This window comes from Anolis carolinensis, unplaced genomic scaffold, assembly GCF_035594765.1.
Source record: "Anolis carolinensis isolate JA03-04 unplaced genomic scaffold, rAnoCar3.1.pri scaffold_9, whole genome shotgun sequence".
In the NCBI taxonomy this organism is placed as follows: domain Eukaryota; kingdom Metazoa; phylum Chordata; class Lepidosauria; order Squamata; family Dactyloidae; genus Anolis; species Anolis carolinensis.
In genome coordinates this window covers 4,273,946-4,289,768 of record NW_026943820.1, presented here as the reverse complement: position 1 = coordinate 4,289,768, position 15,823 = coordinate 4,273,946, and the positions used below count along the sequence as shown (strand labels likewise).

General features: G+C 46.6%; 1 protein-coding gene across 1 annotated transcript in view; it reads right to left on the bottom strand.

Moving 5' to 3' along the window:
- The window catches only part of cpne7 (copine 7), a 48,242-nt gene extending 32,807 nt beyond the window's left edge, over nucleotides 1-15,435 (bottom strand). The window contains exons 1-2 of the mRNA XM_016997421.2: nucleotides 15,230-15,435; nucleotides 9,294-9,933 (exon numbers count right to left, since the gene is read on the bottom strand). Coding sequence (XP_016852910.1) covers nucleotides 9,294-9,458 — 165 coding nt within the window. The 5' untranslated portion in view covers nucleotides 9,459-9,933; nucleotides 15,230-15,435. The remainder of the gene's footprint in view (nucleotides 1-9,293; nucleotides 9,934-15,229) is intronic.
- Nucleotides 15,436-15,823: the final 388 nt, after the last annotated feature.

Here is a 15,823-nt window from a genome sequence, read left to right as displayed (position 1 = left end):
GTGAAATTATAGATCTATGTCTAGCTCTGCATTGTTTATGTAGGCATTGAATGTTTGCCTGTTACATTATTATTATTATTATTATTATTTTATTATGACACAGCAAACAAGATAGATATGCTAGATTTCGTATCACAAAATCACAAGTCGAACACTTCCCAAGTGTCTAGGACTGTGTGATTATTATTATGTTATTGTTAATACCATATTGTTTTTGTTGACCCTACTTTTCCACTTACAGAGTTAGTTTACTGTTCTTTGAAATACAGTAAATATTGAAATACTTTTAACCTACTGATGCCTCAAAATAATTTCATTGGGATCTATTTTCATTTTGAAATTGACCCGTAGCTGCTGCATTTTCCACCCTCGGCTTATACTCGAGTCAATACGTTTCCCCAGTTTTTTGTGGCAAAATTAGGTGCCTCGGCTTATATTCGGGTCGACTTATACTTGAGTAGATACGGTATAGTGTTTTATTATGAAGCATCATAGGAAAACACTACCATAGTCTTGGCCTCTGGAGTCTTGACACGAAGTTGCTTGTTGTGGCGTGTATCTGCACTGCTGAGTTATTGCAGTTTGATACCACATTAACTCCAACAGCCTTCTCTGGCAAACTGCAGCTCCCAGGACTCCGTAGCATTGAGCTGTGGGATTTAAAAGTGGTGCCAAACTGCATTAATTCCGCAGTCTGGATGCACCCCAGGCGGATAGTTTTGCTTTCCATATTGATTGTGCTGCCTTTGCTTTTCTGCCGAAATCTCAGTGCCATTTGCGTTTCAATGAGCCCAGCTGGAGAAATGCATGCACTTTCTTTCTTTCTTTCTTTTCTTTCTTTTTCTCTTTCTTTCTCTCGCACAGACATACATGTCAGCGATCCCCTAAAGCTCCTTTATCTCATGAAAAATCACCAAAATCCCCGCTTCCTTCTTAATGAGCAGGGATTTATTAATTAGATGCAATAACTGTCAGGTCTGATCGCCTTGGAAAAGGCAGACACCAGGAGACAAGGCTTGCAAACCAAAGGTGGAAATATTGGAAATATCCGCTGCTAAGTTTTGGACTACAGCTCCCATCATTATTAACTGGTGGGGTTGCTAGGATCTATAGTCCAACAAGTAATTGATCTTGATGGACTATAGATCCCATCAGCCACAGTAGATCCACCGCTTATAAACCAAAGGTGGAAACATACAAATAGTCCACGGTTTGATTTTGGACTACAGCTCCCATCATTCCTCACTACTGGCTTTGCTGCTAGGACTTGCAGTCCAGTAAGATCCACTGATAGAAATATACAAGTAGACCTCCAGTTGGTTTGATAACTACATCTCCCATCATTCTCCATCAGTTGCTATTCTATTGTGGCTGATGGGATCGACAGTCCACCAAGATCCATTACTTGTTAACCAAAGGTAAAAATATACAAGTAGCCCTTCAGTTGGTGTTTGAACTACATCACCCATCATCCCACACTACTGTGGCTGATGGGCTTGACAGTCCACCAAGATCCATTACTTGTTAACCAAAGGTAAAAATATACAAGTGTTGGTGTTTGAACTACATCACCCATCATCCCACACTACTGTGGCTGATGGGATTGACAGTCCACCAAGATCCATTATTTGTTAACCAAAGGTAAAAATATACAAGTAGCCCTTCAGTTGGTGTTTGAACTACATCACCCATCATCCCACACTACTGCGGCTGATGGGATTGACAGTCCATCAAGATCCATTACTTGTAAACAAAAGGTGGAAATATACAAGTAGTTCTCTAGTTAGTTTTTGGACTACATCTCCCATTATCCCCAACTAGTGACTATTCTACAGTGGTTGATGGGATTGACACTCCATCAAGATCCATTACTTGTAAACCAAAGGTAGAAATAGCCAAGGAGCCATCCACTTGGTGTTTGGACTACATCTCCCATCATTCCTCACTACCGGCATTGCTGCTGGGACCTGTAGTCCAATAAGATCCACACCTTGTGAGCCAAAGGTAGAAATATTCAAGTAGTCCTCCCGTTGGTGTTTGGACCACAGCTCCCATCATCCCCCACTAGTGGCCACAGTAGAATGGCCACAAATGGGGCATGATGGGAGATGTAGTCCAAAAACTGGAGGGCTAATTGGGTATTTATACCTTTGGCTTACAAAATGTGGATTTTATTGGACTACAGGTCCCAGCAGCAAAGCCAGTAGTGAGGAATGATGGGAGCTGTAGTCCAAACAGCAACTGGAGGGCTACTTGGCTATTTCTACCTTTGGTTTACAAATAATGGATCTTGATGGACTGTCAATCCCATCAGTCACAGTAGAAGAGTCACTGGTGGGGGATGATGGGAGATGTAGTCCAAAAACCAACTGGAGGAGGTCTACTTGGCTATTTCTATCTTTCTATTATATTTCTACTCATATAATTCAGTTCAAAGCAGATCATACTTATGTCCCGGGATCCGATCTCCTTATCCCAGATTATGTGGCAGTGGAGACTCATATAATCCGGTTCAAAGCCTGGGATCCGTATTTTTTAGATATAGGATGTTTATGTTTATGTTTGCAGAACAGGTGCCGTGAGATGAAAGAAAGAGAGAAGAATTCAACCCGTCTGCTCCGGGATTATACAATACCGCTATTAGGACGTCTAAAATGTCATATTTTATTTTATTTTTTGCCTCGTCTTGATCTCTTCCCCAGACTGGGATGATGCAGAATTAAAAGGATGGTGGGGAGAAAATATTTTGCAGACAGAGTGAAATAAGCCCAGAGCTATAGGGAAAGTAGAGCTATCAAAAATAAATAAAAGTATGGTTATATATAATGGGGAGCAAAAATTTTTCCCAAGCCTTGAGCGAAACCAAAGCCCACCCACTTGGTCCTTTCTGGATAAATGTAATTGGCACAAGCCGGTCCTTCTGCTTTGATCTTGGAAAGCTCGGTCCTGAAAAAGCTGCCTTTAATTGCTGACCATGTTGTTAACGGAGCAGGATCCCGAACGAACAAAAGGCCTGTCGGAGAAGCAGATTTGAGGACGAAATACTCCAAAAATGATTGATCAGAACCACAAAACTCAATTGGATAGAGACAGTGACTTGGGATGCATCTAGACCAGGCATGACCCAACTTGGGCAGATGGGGAAGCCTTAGCATTGGACGGTTGTGTTGTTAAAGGGTGAAGTATGGAACCCTGCGCAGACGGGGAAGCCTTAGCATTGAACGGTTGTGTTGTTAAAATGCGAAGTATAAAACCCTGCGCAGACGGGGAAGCCTTAGCATTGAACGTTTGTGTTGTTAAAGGGTGAAGTGTGGAACCCTGCGCAGACGGGGAAGCCTTAGCATTGAACGGTTGAGTTGTTAAAGGGCGAAGTATGGAACTCTGCGCAGACGGAGAAGCCTTAGCATTGAACGGTTGAGTTGTTAAAGTGCCAAGTATGGAACCCTGCGCAGACGGGGAAGCCTTAGCATTGAACGGTTGAGTTGTTAAAGTGCCAAGTATGGAACCCTGCGCAGACGGGGAAGCCTTAGCATTGAACGGTTGAGTTGTTAAAGGGCGAAGTATGGAACTCTGCGCAGACGGAGAAGCCTTAGCATTGAACGGCTGTGTTGTTAAAGTGCGAAGTATAAAACCCTGCACAGACGGGGAAGCCTTAGCATTGAACGGTTGTGTTGTTAAAGGGTGAAGTATGGAACCCTGCACAGACGGGGAAGCCTTAGCATTGAACGGTTGTGTTGTTAAAGGGTGAAGTATGGAACCCTGCACAGACGGGGAAGCCTTAGCATTGAACGGTTGTGTTGTTAAAGTGCGAAGTATGGACGGGGAAGCCTTAGCATTGAACGGTTGAGTTGTTAAAGGGCGAAGTATGGAACTCTGCGCAGACGGAGAAGCCTTAGCATTGAACGGTTGTGTTGTTAAAGTGCGAAGCATGGAACCCTGCGCAGACGGGGAAGCCTTAGCATTGAACGGTTGTGTTGTTAAAGTGCGAAGCATGGAACCCTGCGCAGACAGGGAAGCCTTAGCATTGAACGGTTGAGTTGTTAAAGTGCGAAGCATGGAACCCTGCGCAGACGGGGAAGCCTTAGCATTGAACGGTTGTGTTGTTAAAGTGCCAAGTATGGAACCCTGCGCAGACGGGGAAGCCTTAGCATTGAACGGTTGTGTTGTTAAAGTGCGAAGCATGGAACCCTGCGCAGACGGGGAAGCCTTAGCATTGAACGGTTGTGTTGTTAAAGTGCGAAGCATGGAACCCTGCGCAGACAGGGAAGCCTTAGCATTGAACGGTTGTGTTGTTAAAGTGCAAAGTATGGAACCCTGCACAGACAGTCGGTCAATGCGACTTAAACAATGTGCACTGAATTCGTGACATTAGAAGTAGAAGCTTGAGAATGCAAGCTGTTTATGGAGGTTGTGTTGATGTGGGTCCTGTGCATCATTGGGCGAGTAAGTTTAAAGATGTTGAGGTGGGAACATCTGACTTGTGTGACCAACAAAGAGTTGGACGTCCTGTGACAGCAACCACCAAGTTTCACAAGCAAAAGGTTGACAAATTGATTCAGGACGATCGTCATATCACTCAGAGAGAAATTCCAAGCATAATAGTCATTTCACAAAAACATGTTGATCACATTATTGCTTTGCTTGGCTATCGGAAGATCTGTGTATGATGCGAGACGTCGGTTGCGGAAACAGAGTGTTGACGTCTTCTGTGACGGTTTCAGAAAACTTTTTCATCGTTGGCTGAAATGTATCCAATTGTCGGGTGATTATTTGGAAAAGTGAATAGTGATAGTTAAAGAACACGTTTTAAGGTGAGAGTGTTCAAGCAAGAGAAGAATACGCAGGCTAATGGTTCCAATGGACGGTGGAGACAGAGGAAAAGCCTGGGGACAAAAGCTTCCTCTCCCGGCCTTGGGGACCGGAAGGCTTTTGAGCCTTGGGTGTGTGTTTCGGGGTGATAGCATTCTTCCCTCTAATGCCGTCTCCCTTTGCAATTTGCATGATGAATGAGGATTGTGAGAGCTTTCTGGATCACTCGGCGGTGGCTGCACGCACACAAAAAACACAACTCTGCCTCCCATTTCATGCAAGATCAAGATTCATCCGGCTTAGGAAACAGACCTCTTTTTCCCTTCCAAATTCCAACTCCCAGAATCAATGGCTTGGGAATGTATATCTACACTGCAGATTTGATGCCGTTCCCAGAATAATTATCGTCATCAGTGGCTTAGGAATGCGTCTACACTGCAGATCTGATGCCGTTTGACATCACTTTAGCTGCCTGTGGGATGTCTAGTTCTGCAGCTTGCAAAGGCACCAGGCACTTTTATGGACAAGAGCAAAGGCCTTGCAGGATTATAACTCCACCACACTGGGCTAGGACAATTAAAGTGGTGAATGCAAAGACTCAAAGGGTTGCTGTGAGTTTTCCGGGCTGTACGGCCATTTTCCAGAAGCATTCTCTCCTGACGTTTCGCCCACATCCATGGCAGGTATCCTCAGAGGTTGTCAGCTCTGTTGGAAACGAGGCAAGTGAGGTTTAAAATGTTGTCAAAGACTTTCATGTCTGGAATCACTGGGTTGCTGTGAGTGTTCCAGGATGTACAGCCATGTTCTAGAAGCATTCTCTCCTGACGTTTCGCCCACATCTATGGCAGGCATCCTCAGAGGTTGTCAGCTCAGTTGGAAACTAAGCAAGTGAGGTTTAATATGTTGTCGAAGGTTTTCATGGCCGGAATCACTGGGTTGCTGTGAGTGTTTCAGGCTGTCTGTCCATGTTCCAGAAGCATTCTCTTCTGGCGTTTTGCCCACATCCATGGCAGGCATCCTCAGAGGTTGTCAGCTCTGTTGGAAACTAAACAAGTGAGGTTTAATATGTTGTCGAAGGCTTTCATGTCTGGAATCACTGGGATGCTGTGAGTGTTCCAGGCTGTACAGCCATGTTTCAGAAGCATTCTCTTCTGATGTTTCACCCACATCAATGGCAGGCATCTTCAGAAGTTGTGAGGTCTGTTGTAAACTAGGCAAGTGGGGTTGATATATCTATGGAATAATGTCCAGGGTGGGAGAAAGGACTCTTGTCTGTTGGAGGCAAGTGTGGACAGTGAAATTCGTCACTTTGGTTAGCATTGAATGGCTTCAAAGCCTGGCTGTGTTAGCTGGCCCTGATTGTTTCATGCCTGGAAACATGCCTGGATTTAGCTGGAATCAGGGCCAGCTAACAACTCTCAACAAGCCATTGAAATCCACAGTCATGTGGACAATATCAATAGAAAGGCAGAAACCATGAAAATGAACACAATTTGGCTCCCAGTATTTAAAAAACTCTAAAATCAGGACAGTAAATAAAGAAAAACACTAAAAAATAGGGAATTCCAGACAGGAAACAATCAGGGCCAGCTAACACCTCCTAACAAAGGATTAGCCAGGAAGGAAGGAAGGAAGGAAGGAAGGAAGGAAGGAAGGAAGGAAGGAAGGAAGGAAGGAAGGAAGGAACGAAGGAGAGAAGGAAAAAAGGAGGGAGGAAGAAAGGATCTTGATATTGGCTCCTGTGGAGGGGATTGTGTGTCAAAAAAAGTAACTTTTCCAAGCTCTGGTTGGAGCACAATAGCTCACATCAGTCTCCAGTTTGCTGGAGATATATGGTTTCGTTAAAAAATACAAACCCAAAGGCAAATGTATGCAGTTTGGAATTGCTAGGCTAATTGATTAATTAACTCCAACATATGATTAATTGGCTGAGATTTCTTTAATGGGGTGACAGTTACTCAGCAATCTGACTTCGGGCAAAAGGAGGAAACAGACATTAGCCGCCGACTCAGACAAATCCACGTATGAACCTGTCCCCAAAGGCAGGGCAGCGGTGAAAATCTTTTGTTGGGAGGTGTTAGCTGGCCCTATTTGTTTCTTGTATTTTAAAAACTCTAAAATCAGGACAGCAAATATAGTATAACACTAAAAACAGAGGAATTTCAGACATGAAACAATCAGGGCCAGCTAACATCTCCCAGCAAAGGATTGGCATTGAATAGCCTTGTAGCTTCAAAGCCTGGCAGCTTCCTGCCTGGGGAAATCCTTTGTCGGGAGGTGTGAGCTGGCTCTCATTCCAGTAAAATCCAGGCATGATTCCAGGCATGAAACAATCAGGGCCAGCTAACACCTGCCAACAATGGTTGGCAGGTGCAAGTCCTTTCTCCCACCCTGGACATCATTCCACAGGTATATAAAGCCCACTTGCCTAGTTTCCAACAGACCTCACAACCTCTGGGGATGCCTGCCATAGATGTGGGTGAAACGTCAGGAGAGAATGCTTCTGGAACATGCTTCTGGAAAACTCACAGCAGCACAGCATTGCATGTCAAAGTAGCCATCCTTGGTGCTGAAATTTCACCATTAAAATGGATCTCATTGAACATCCCTATGGCAGAGTTAAGGTTGTGGCCGCATGTTGGACCTTTAAAGTTCGGACTAGAACCGGGAGCGGATTCACCACCTGAATCTTCAGTATTCCTCTCCATTGCATCAAGCAGCATGATTTTAAGTCTCTCGTAGCCTTTCTTTCTCCTATCATTTCCCACCTGCTGGTTTTTGAAACACTTTTTTTCCGGCGAAGAATAGAGGACCGTTTCAAAAGCACGAAGGCGTCCTTTGTGCCTAATACGACTATAACACGAGCTCGGAAAATGATGCTTTATCGACTCCTGCACGGCTCTCCCTCCTTGCAAACTCAATTTGAACGCTACAAAATCACCATTTTCAAAGGTCTTTGGATTATACTCGCTTCCCTACGACTATATTTTAAAGGAAATGCTTCGGGCTTTGGAGGATTTCCTAAAAGAGAAGAGCATCCCCGGAGTCGGCAAAGCGGCGATACGACCCACAGCCAAGGAAGTGACACAGGAAATCTCGCCCGCCTTTCTTCCCCATCCCTGGCGGTTAAAAACACAACTGACAACCCAGTAAACAACTAACAGGTTGCTGGCTTTTCCTGACATTCACAATCTGTTCCCTGAGGCAACCGCCTCGCCCACTCTGCCTAATGGTTAGCGCCTTTCTCGGCTGGAGGATGAGTCCCATGTCAGTGGGGCCGTCCAACCCGCTCCTGCTCTTAGCTCCAACTTTAGGCTTATCTTCAGAAACCCAGATGTGGATTTGAGTCAGAATCAGAACCAGAGGCGGTTCAACCGCGAGGCGAATTAGGCACTTTCCAGTAGCACCATTCTGTAGGGGGCGCAGTTGAGGTGCTTCCGGGTGCGCGCACATGCGTGTTTGCATGTGTGTGCACCCCACGCCTCCTCTCGGCTTTAGTCTGGGCCTGCTCACCTTTGGGGCCAGGCCCACACCTATGGTAGGCATCCTGAGAGGTTGTGAGGTCTGTTGGAAGAGAGGTAAGTGGGGTTTATATATCTGTGGAAAGTCCAAGTTGGGAGAAAGAGCTCTTGTCTGTTTCAGGCAAGTGTTAATGTTGCAATTGGCCAGCTTGATTAGCATTTAATGGCCTTGCAGATTCAAAGCCTGGCGGCTTCCTGCCTGAGGAAATCCTTTGTCGGGAGGTGTGAGCTGGCCCTCATTCCAGCAAAATCCAAGCATGATTACAGGCATGAAATAATCAGGGCCAGTTAACACTTCCCAATAAAGATTAGCATTGGATAGCCTTGCAGCTTCAAAGCCTGGCAGCTTCTTGCCTGAGGGAATCTTTTGTTGGGAGGTGTGAGCTGGCCCTCATTCTGGCAAAATCCAGGCATGATTCCAGGTATGAAACAATCAGGGCCAGCTAACATAGCCCAACAAAGGATTGGCATTGAATAGCCTTGCAGCTTCAAAGCCTGGCGGTATCTTGCCTGGGCAATCCTTTGTTGGGAGGTGTGATCTGGCCCTCATTTCAGCAAAATCCAGGCAAGATTCCAGACATGAAACAATCAGGGCCAGCTTCCTCCCTGGGAGCATCTTTGGTTGGAAGGTGATAGCTGGCCCTGATTGTTTCCTGTCTGAAACTCTCTGTCCCTTCAGGCAGTGGCTGGGGGGAAAAGAAGGGGCCTGAGGCTGTTAGGAATGGTGAGAGTTGGAGTCCAAAACACCCGCAGGACTGATGCTCACACTGAGTCACACAGGAGAGAGAAAGAGGGATTCTTTCATCTTAAGCCTGGGATTGTTAGGAATGGTGGGAATCGGAGTCCAAAACACTTGGAGAGAATACCCAGGTTGGCCCACGCCTGTCCGATTCCCAGTCCTGACCACGACACCGAGCCCAATCCTCCCCTCCCGGCAAGCGAGATGCCCGCTTGACCGCCTACCTCCATCCACTGCCCTTGGGACTGCATGAGGAGCACCACGCAGGGGTCCGACTTGTTGAGGGTGTCTCGGTCCAGGAGGTGCTTGCAGCTGACCCTCAGCTCCACTTTGGAGACGCAGGTGGCCGAGACCACCCCCAGGTTGGCCGGGTCCGACATGTCGGTCATCCTCCTCGTCAGGCTTCGCAAAGGAAGGCTCGGAAGCGGTCACTGGAGGGACGTCCGAGGCTCGACTGGCATCGGAGAGGAAGAGCCGCGACGCCGCCGTCTCCTTCCTTCGCTTGTTAAGCTGCCACTTGTTTCCTTGGTTCCTCCGGACAGCTGCCAAGGCGAGCTAATTAAGAGGCGCTTGTCTCCTTGCAAATTAAAGCGAGGCAGCAGCCTGTGGTCGTCGTCGTCGTCCTCCTCCTCCTCTTTGGCACAGACCGATCCCGAGTGCAGATGTCTCCCCGATCTCTTAGATGTCTCCGCGGATCTCTCCGCCAAGGAATGAAGATCCTTTTCCGGATGGTTCCAGGCTGGAAGAGATGGAGGCCTAGGTTCCGAACGGTGCCGGGTCTAGCCAAGGATGCCAAATCCAGCAGCCGGGCATCAACTGGACTCTTGGTACAAGGATGAGGGCTTTCTCGCCATGGAGAGGGTCCTGTGGAGAAGGAGAAAGAAACACAGGCAGGGTGAATGGATGTCGCACCTCAGGTTAGCTTCACCTTGCTATATACACCAAACTGTACACAGGTTGAAGTCTTTTGTAGTTTATTAGAAGATAGAAGATAAAAAGTTCTTTAAAAGCAAAAGTAACGTTCCAAAAGATCATTGCAAAACAAAGCCTTAGAGAATAATCCAAGAAATCACAAGGAATAAACAAAGTCCCATTAGAGCATGACAAAGTCCCAAGAACATGAACACAAAGGCTGCAAGATAATACACGAAAATGAGAACTTGCTTGTTGGTTAAACAAAAGTTGCTTTGACAAAGGTTAGTCTCCAAACACACTGCTTTAATACCCTTTGCAAAGCATGAAAGCATTTCTCTGGCCTATGACCTCCTTCTTGTTTGCTATTCTCACACTCCTCTGAACCCTGAATTCCAAACGGTCAGCTCGATCTAAGGAACTTGTTTCGTCAAGGTCAGCCTGCTCGTTAGTTTGCTGAGCCTCATTATCGGACTGAGAACTGTCCTCCTTTTCCAAGTCCATTTGCACCTGGCTAGTTTCAGTATCAACAACATCATTCCCTGCTGTGGGAAAAACTCTCTGTTCCTCATCTTCTACAACAGGGACATTCTGAACCTGATTTTGAACCTGAATCCCATCATCCCCATCAGAGTCACTCTGAGGTTCCAGCTGGGTCACAACAACGGAGAGCGTTGGATCCTCATACATCAAAATACCCCACAAGCTTGGAATGGAGAACAAATTGAAGGACTTTGCTCAAGGATGGCCCTCAAACATCAACCAAGTAAGCCTCCCACCCAATGGAAACCATATTCACTCCTGATAGAGAGATAGCCAAAGAAAGAGAATCCATAACCCTCTTTGGAAGTCTGCTTCATCACTGAACAGCTCTTTCCATTATGAAGTTCTTCCTAATGTTTACAAAGAACCGTACACTTAAGCGGCTGAGGGGGAAAGGAAGGGGCCCGAGACTGTTAGTGTCGCTTCACCTTGCTATATACACCAGACTGCACACAGGTTGGAGTCTTTTGTAGTTTATTTATTTATTGGACTTATATACCGCTACTCCCAATTTGGCTCGGAGCGGTTTACAAAATAGATCAAACAATACAGTAGCTTTAGATAACAATAAGAACGGGCACAGCCCCAAGTTTTCACCCTTCGAAGGCTTGTCGGAAGAGAAAGGTTTTACAGGCTTTCCGAAAAGCAAGTAGGTCTCGGGTAGTTCGAATTTCAACTGGCAAGGCATTCCATAAATAAGGGTTTATTAGAAGATAGAAGATAAAAAGTTCTTTAAAAGCAAAAGATTGTTACAAAATAAAGCCATAGAGAATAAATCCAGAAATCACGAGGAATAAACAAAGTCCCATTAGAGCATGACAAAGTCCCAAGAACATAAACACAAAGGCTGCAAGATAATCCACGAAAACGAGAGCTTGATTCTTGGTTGAATGAAAGTTGCTTTGACAAAGGTTTGTCTCCAAACACACTGCTTTAATACCCTTTGCCAAGCATGAAGGCGTTTCTTTGGCCTCTGACCTTCTTGTTTGCTATTTTCACACTCCTTCGAATCCTGAATTCCAAATGGCCAGCTTGATCTAAAGATTAGCTCGATCTAAAGATTCTGTTTCATCAAGGTCAGCCTGCTCGTTAGCGTCAGCCTGCTTGCTATCAGACTGAGAACTGTCCTCCTTTTCTGAGTCCATTTGCACCTGGCAATTTTCAGTATCAACAACATCATTCCCTGCTGTGGGAAAAACTCTCTGTTCCTCATCTTCTATAACAGGGACACTGAATCTGATTTTGAACCTGAATCCCATAATCCCCATCAGAGTCAATCTGAGGTTCCAGCTGAGTCACAACCATGGAGAGTGTTACATCCTCACACATCAAAATACCCCACAAGCTTGGAATGGAGGACAAATTGAAGAACTTCACTCAAGGATGAGAAGTGTTGGAAATGTGGAAAGAAGTTCGGCACTTTCATCCACATGTGGTGGGAGTGCAAAAGGGTAAAAAAAATTCCGGTACGAAGTGTATAAAAAAAATGACCAAATTTTTACAAAAATAATTCATATTCAAACCTGAAACTTTTTAAATTGGGAATTACAGAGCCTCCGGTGGCACAGTGTGTTAAAGCACTGAGCTGCTGAACTTGCAGACCGAAAGGTCGCAGGTTCAAATCCGGGGAGCGGAGTGAGCACCCGCTGTTAGCCCCAGCTTCTGCCAACCTAGCAGTTCAAAAACATGCAAATGTGAGTGGATCAATAGGTACCACTCCGGCGGGAAGGAAACGGCATTCCATAGAGCCGGGCTGTGGTGCAGGCTGTTGAGCAACCAGCTGCAGCCAGCTGCAACAAATCACTCTGAGTTCGAGGCCAGCTCGGAGCCCCGTGTTTGTCTTGTCTTTGTTCTATGTTAAGGCACTGAATGTTTGCCTTATATGTGTAATGTGATCCACCCTGAGTCCCCTTCGGGGTGAGAAAGAAGGGCGGAATATAAATACTGTAAATAAATAAAATACAGTCATGCCGACCACATGACCTTGGAGGTGTCTATGGACAACGCCGGCTCTTCGGCTTAGAAACACTCAGAGGGCCCAACTATGCCCATGTCTGAAAGAGAAGCATCAAAAGCAATGCCAAAGAAGCATTTAGGGATGGAAACTGATAAGCAATGGCAAGTCGTAAGCATATCCTCGCGCATTCCTGGACATCTTTTGTCCAGACGCATCTCCGTCCAGAACAATGTGCCAACCACCGTTGTTTTCTTTCTCTCCCCGAGAACACTTCAAGAAGCGAAGGGGAGGCGGTGGCACATGCGTTCCTGGCAACTGTCGTTCACTCGCACACGGAACCTCCTTGGTGACTCTCTCCCGAAGAGACAGCGACTCACTCACTGGCACAGGGAGGCAAAACGCTCCCCGTCATCGATTTGTACGCATCACAGAGATGACAAAATGCACACACCGAAAAAAAGAAACCTGGATGCCTGCAGGCACAGGAGAAAGACAGTGGTGCAAACGCATAGAAACGATCACTGGCATCATCAGGACATGGGTAACATTTTCTGGCTCTCTGGTCTACTCAAACAGCCTCTGCATAGGCTTTTGTTATTCCTTTCAGGGGTATAAAAATAAAATTATTGTTATTATTATTATTATTTTGTGTGTGTCAGGAGTGACTTGAGAAACTGCAAGTTGCTTCTGGTGTGTGACAATCGGTTGTCTGCAAGGATGTTGCCCAGGGGACTTTGCCCAGATGTTTTGATGTTTTTACCATGTCTCTCATGTCTCTGCATGCAGAGCTGGAGCTGACAGGGGGAGCTCATCCACACTTTCAGGTCAGCAGTCCTGCAGGCACAAGGGTTTAACCCATTGCAGCACCGTGGGTTACTGGGATATGATAATAGAGCGGCACAATGGGTTAAACCCTTGTGCCAGCTGAACTGCTGGCCTGAAGGTTGGGTTGCTGACCTCCAAACCTTCAGGTCAGCAGTCCTGCTGGCACAAGGGTTTAACCCATTGCACCACCATGTGTTCCTGGGATATGATAATAGAGTGGTGCAATGAGTTAAACTCTTGTGCTGGCAGGACTGCTGACCTGAAGGTTGGGTTGCTGACCTGAAGGTTGCCGGTTCGAATCCGCGAGATGATGTGAGCTCCCACCTGTCAGCTCTAGCTTGCAGGGACATGAGAGAAGCCTCTCAGCAGGATGGTAAGACATCTGGGCATGCCTTCATCAAGGTCTCTTCACACCAGAAGCAAAATAATAATAATAATAATAATAATAATAATAATAATAATAAAAACTTTATTTATACCTCGCCACCATCTCCCCGCAGGGACTCGGGGCAGCTTACATAGGGCAGAGGCCCAAACAACATAAGGACAAAATAAAAGCAACATAATACAAACCACAATATATAAAAGATAAAACAGTAATACAGTATGAAACAAGAGTATTATAACAGTTAAAACCAATCAATTAAAACAACAATACAAGGATAAAAAATTGCATTTAAAACACATAAAAGGTGAAGTTTTTCCCCTGGCGTTAAGTCCAGTCATGTCCGACTCTGTGGGTTGGTGCTCATCTCCATTTCTAAGCTGAAGAGCCGGCATTGTCCGTAGACACCTCCAAGGTCATGTGGCCACTGGCATGACTGCATGGAGCGCCGTTACCTTCCCGCCGGAGCGGCACCTATTTATCTACTCACATTTGCATGTTTTAAAACTGCTAGGTTGGCAGGAACACATAAATGGTATTAAAGTATGTTCTTGCTTCTGACATGATAAATTAAAAAAAATTGGTGACCTCAAGGATTTTGGAGGGTTTTCTGAGCCAAGTGGCTTTGTCATTTCCTACCCTAGAGACTGCGGACCGAAAGGTCCCAGGTTCAAATCCCGGGAGCGGAATGAGCACCCGCTGTTAGCCCCAGCTCCTGCCAACCTAGCAGTTCGAAAACATGCCAATGTGAGTAGATCAATAGGTACCGCTCCGGCGGAAAGGTAACGGCGCTTCATGGAGTCGTGCCAATGACCACATGACCTTGGAGGTGTCTATGGACAATGCCGGCTCTTCGGCTTAGAAATGGAGATGAGCACCAACCCCCAGAATCGGTCACGACTGGACTTAACGTCAGGAGAAAACCTTTACCTACCTACCTACCCTAGAGATATCGTCTGATATGAATTGGCCGTCTCCCATCCAAGTACCAACCGGGGCTGATCCTGCTTAGCTTCCAGGATGAGAGGGAATCTGGGATGTGGAGACACTTAACATAAGAGACAAGGAAAGCAGCTTGAAAAAGGAAGGTTTTCTCACTCCACTGGCAGAGGAAAGCAACATGCCTGGCAAAGGCTTCCTTTCCCCACATGGATTGGCACATAAGGTTCATTTGAAATACGGCCTTGGTGGCTTCCCCTCTGAGCCCTAACCAGGGCTGACCCTGCTGAGCACCCAAGACTAATAGGATTGGGTGCCTTTAAGTTAGAGGAGGCATTCTGGAATCAATGGGGAGTCTTTCCTAGGAGTGTGAACCTCCTTGGCTTTCCATCTCTGGTCCTCACCTGCAGAACTTCGGTTCCCACGTGCAAATTAAACCCATTGGTTCCCAAGGGCTGTGGCTTTAAGGGTGAAGGATACTCCCTCCCTCCTATGGGGTTCCTATAGGGCACCTCTTCTGGATAGATAGGCACCTCTTCCTCCGTGTGGTGCCAAGGGATTTCCTCGCCCCTCCACGGCTCGCTGCCCCCAAGACTCACCTATGCCGCCCCCCTTGCCCTGCCGCCCGAGCCGGGACCGACGGAGCCGCTCTTCTCCTTCTGCTGCTGCTGCTTCCGAAGAAGCCAAAGGAAGGAAGGCGAGGAGGAGAGGGAAAGAGAGCCAGACTTGGCGGAGGCGCAGAGCTTAACTGCTTCGGTGCCAGCCCGGAAAGTGCGTGGAGGACCCAAAGGGAGGGGGAGGAGGGGCTCCTCTGCCCCCTTTCAATGGGGAGAGAAGGAACGAGTGAGGCCTGGGTCCAGAATTCCTTCTAGAGACCCCCAAACCCAGCCCTTTCTGCTTTTACGCACGGCTTGGAAACAAAAGTGAAAAAAACAAGAAGCCGGCATATTCCGCTCCCCAATTTCCTCCCTTTCTGCCACATAGGTAAAGTTGCCCCCCTGTTTTTCCTCTGCCCCATTTTAAAGGAGGAGGGGAGGTAAGAAGGCTGGTGGCAGGACCCCTCCCCTTTAATTCAGTCCCTTTTCCTCCGCGTCGGGTTTTACACACAGCTTGGAAACAGGGTGCTTGCACTTGGCAGAGAACTGGGCTCATTCGCTCTCCAATTTCTCTTCCTTCCCCAGCCTTGTCCTGCG